This window comes from Meles meles, chromosome 3 (genome assembly GCF_922984935.1).
Source record: "Meles meles chromosome 3, mMelMel3.1 paternal haplotype, whole genome shotgun sequence".
NCBI classification, from domain to species: Eukaryota; Metazoa; Chordata; class Mammalia; order Carnivora; family Mustelidae; genus Meles; species Meles meles.
In genome coordinates this window covers 27479198-27481084 of record NC_060068.1, presented here as the reverse complement: position 1 = coordinate 27481084, position 1887 = coordinate 27479198, and the positions used below count along the sequence as shown (strand labels likewise).

At 39.0% G+C, this 1887-nt stretch overlaps 1 protein-coding gene across 1 annotated transcript; it reads right to left on the bottom strand.

Annotated features, from left to right (window-relative positions):
• Positions 1-359: 359 nt before the first annotated feature.
• On the bottom strand, positions 360-1322 carry LOC123939181 (olfactory receptor 2L3-like). The gene has a single exon (XM_046001122.1). It carries the CDS (start codon positions 1320-1322, stop codon positions 360-362), a length of 963 nt encoding a protein of 320 aa, XP_045857078.1.
• Between the last annotated feature and the right edge of the window lie 565 nt (positions 1323-1887).

The window sequence follows — 1887 nt, the reverse complement described above, 5'->3', positions numbered from 1 at the left end:
TATTAACTTTTTTCTAACTTTTTAAAAATTATGTTATGTTAGTCATCATAGAGTACATCATTAGTTTTGGTGTACTGAATCTGTTCCAAGATTCATTGCTTATGTGTAACACCCACTGCTCCATGCAATACATGCTCTCCTTAATATCTGTTACCAGGCCTTAATAATGCCCAAATGATATTTATAAGTAAAATGAAGAAACCTACATTGGAATACTAAAAATTCACATATGACTAGGTCTGTTTACATAAAGCCACAATCACCATTGTTTCCTAAAATCAAAAACACCATGTTAGTATTTCAAACTGGTATTTTCGTCTGTTATAAACATGTTTTTTTTTTTTTTTTTTTTTTTTTTTTCACAGCTCAGGTGTAGTTTTCATCCAGTAAGAAATCACACATTTCCCCATAAGCTTCTTGAGAGCTGCTACCACCTCCTTGTTCCTCAGGCTGTAAATTAGGGGATTCAACATGGGGGTTAGGATATTGCTGAATACAGAAAGAGCTTGGTCCTGCTCTGCACTATGGGAGGAAGTGAAAGTCATATAGATAAATATGTTTGGGGCAAAGAAGAGACTCACAACAGTTAAATGTGAAGAGCAGGTGGCCAGGGTTTTTTTCCTACCTTTGACAGAGTTCATACGGAAGACCGCGAGGAAGATGAGAGTATAGGAAGCTGTGATGAGACTGAAAGGTACAACAAGCAACACAATGCTTGTCACCACCACCACTAACTGATATACTGACGTGTCTTCACAGGAGAGCTTAATGAGAACTGGGACCTCACAGAAGAAGTGGTGGATCTCCCGTGACCCACAGATGGGAAAATGCATAGGGTAGACTGTATGGATAAATGAACTTACAGAGCCTCCAATCCAACACCCCAAAACCATATGCATACAGAACCTGGGGCTCATGATAATTGGGTAACGCAGTGGGTTGCAGACAGCCACATAGCGGTCATAAGCCATGAGAGTCAAGATGAGACACTCCGACATTCCTAACATCAGGAAGAAGAAACTCTGTGTTCCACAGCCAATCCAGGTTATTGTCCTTTTCCCTGTGAAAAAATTAGAAGCCATCTTTGGGACAATGGTGGAAGTTAATGTCAAGTCAATGAGAGAGAGTTGACTGAGGAGAATGTACATGGGTGTATGGAGCCGAGAGTCTCCCCAAATCAAGACAATCAGAAGTGTGTTTCCCAGGAAAGCAAAGGTGTAGATAAAAATGATCATGAAGTTGAGGACAATAGAATGCTGAAATTCAGGAAAGAGTCCCACAAGGATGAAATCGGTTACTGAGGATTTGTTTCCACCTACCATACTTCTAAAAGAAATGTAACGGGTTGGGGGACAAATCAAATGGATTAGAACTGGTGACACTCAAATACAGGTCTTATATCAATAGTTGGATGTAATATTTTAAATCTTTCTCACAATCTTTAGAATCCCATAAGATTTGCCATCATCTCACCAGAGATATCTCACTATTATTGCTGAGCAATTGTCTAAATATTTCTTAAATAGATAATATTAGGAAAAAAAATGATAACTTCAGTGCCTTTTAAACTCTGTTGAGTGCATTTTTTTCTTTCTTTCTTTTTTTAAAAAAGATTTTATTTATTTATTTGACAGAGAGAGAGAGATCACAAGTAGGCAGAGAGACAGGCAGAGAGAGAGGGAGAAGAAGGCTCCCCGTAGAGCAGAGAGCCCGATGTGGGGCTTGATCCCAGGACCCTGAGATCATGACCTGAGCCAAAGGCAGAGGCTTAACCCACTGAGCCACCAGGCTCCCCTCTTTCTTTTCCTTTTCTTTTCTTTTCTTTCTTTCAGACCAGAGAATCTTATAAAAACTATGGATCAATTTTCTACAAATATAAACCTAAAG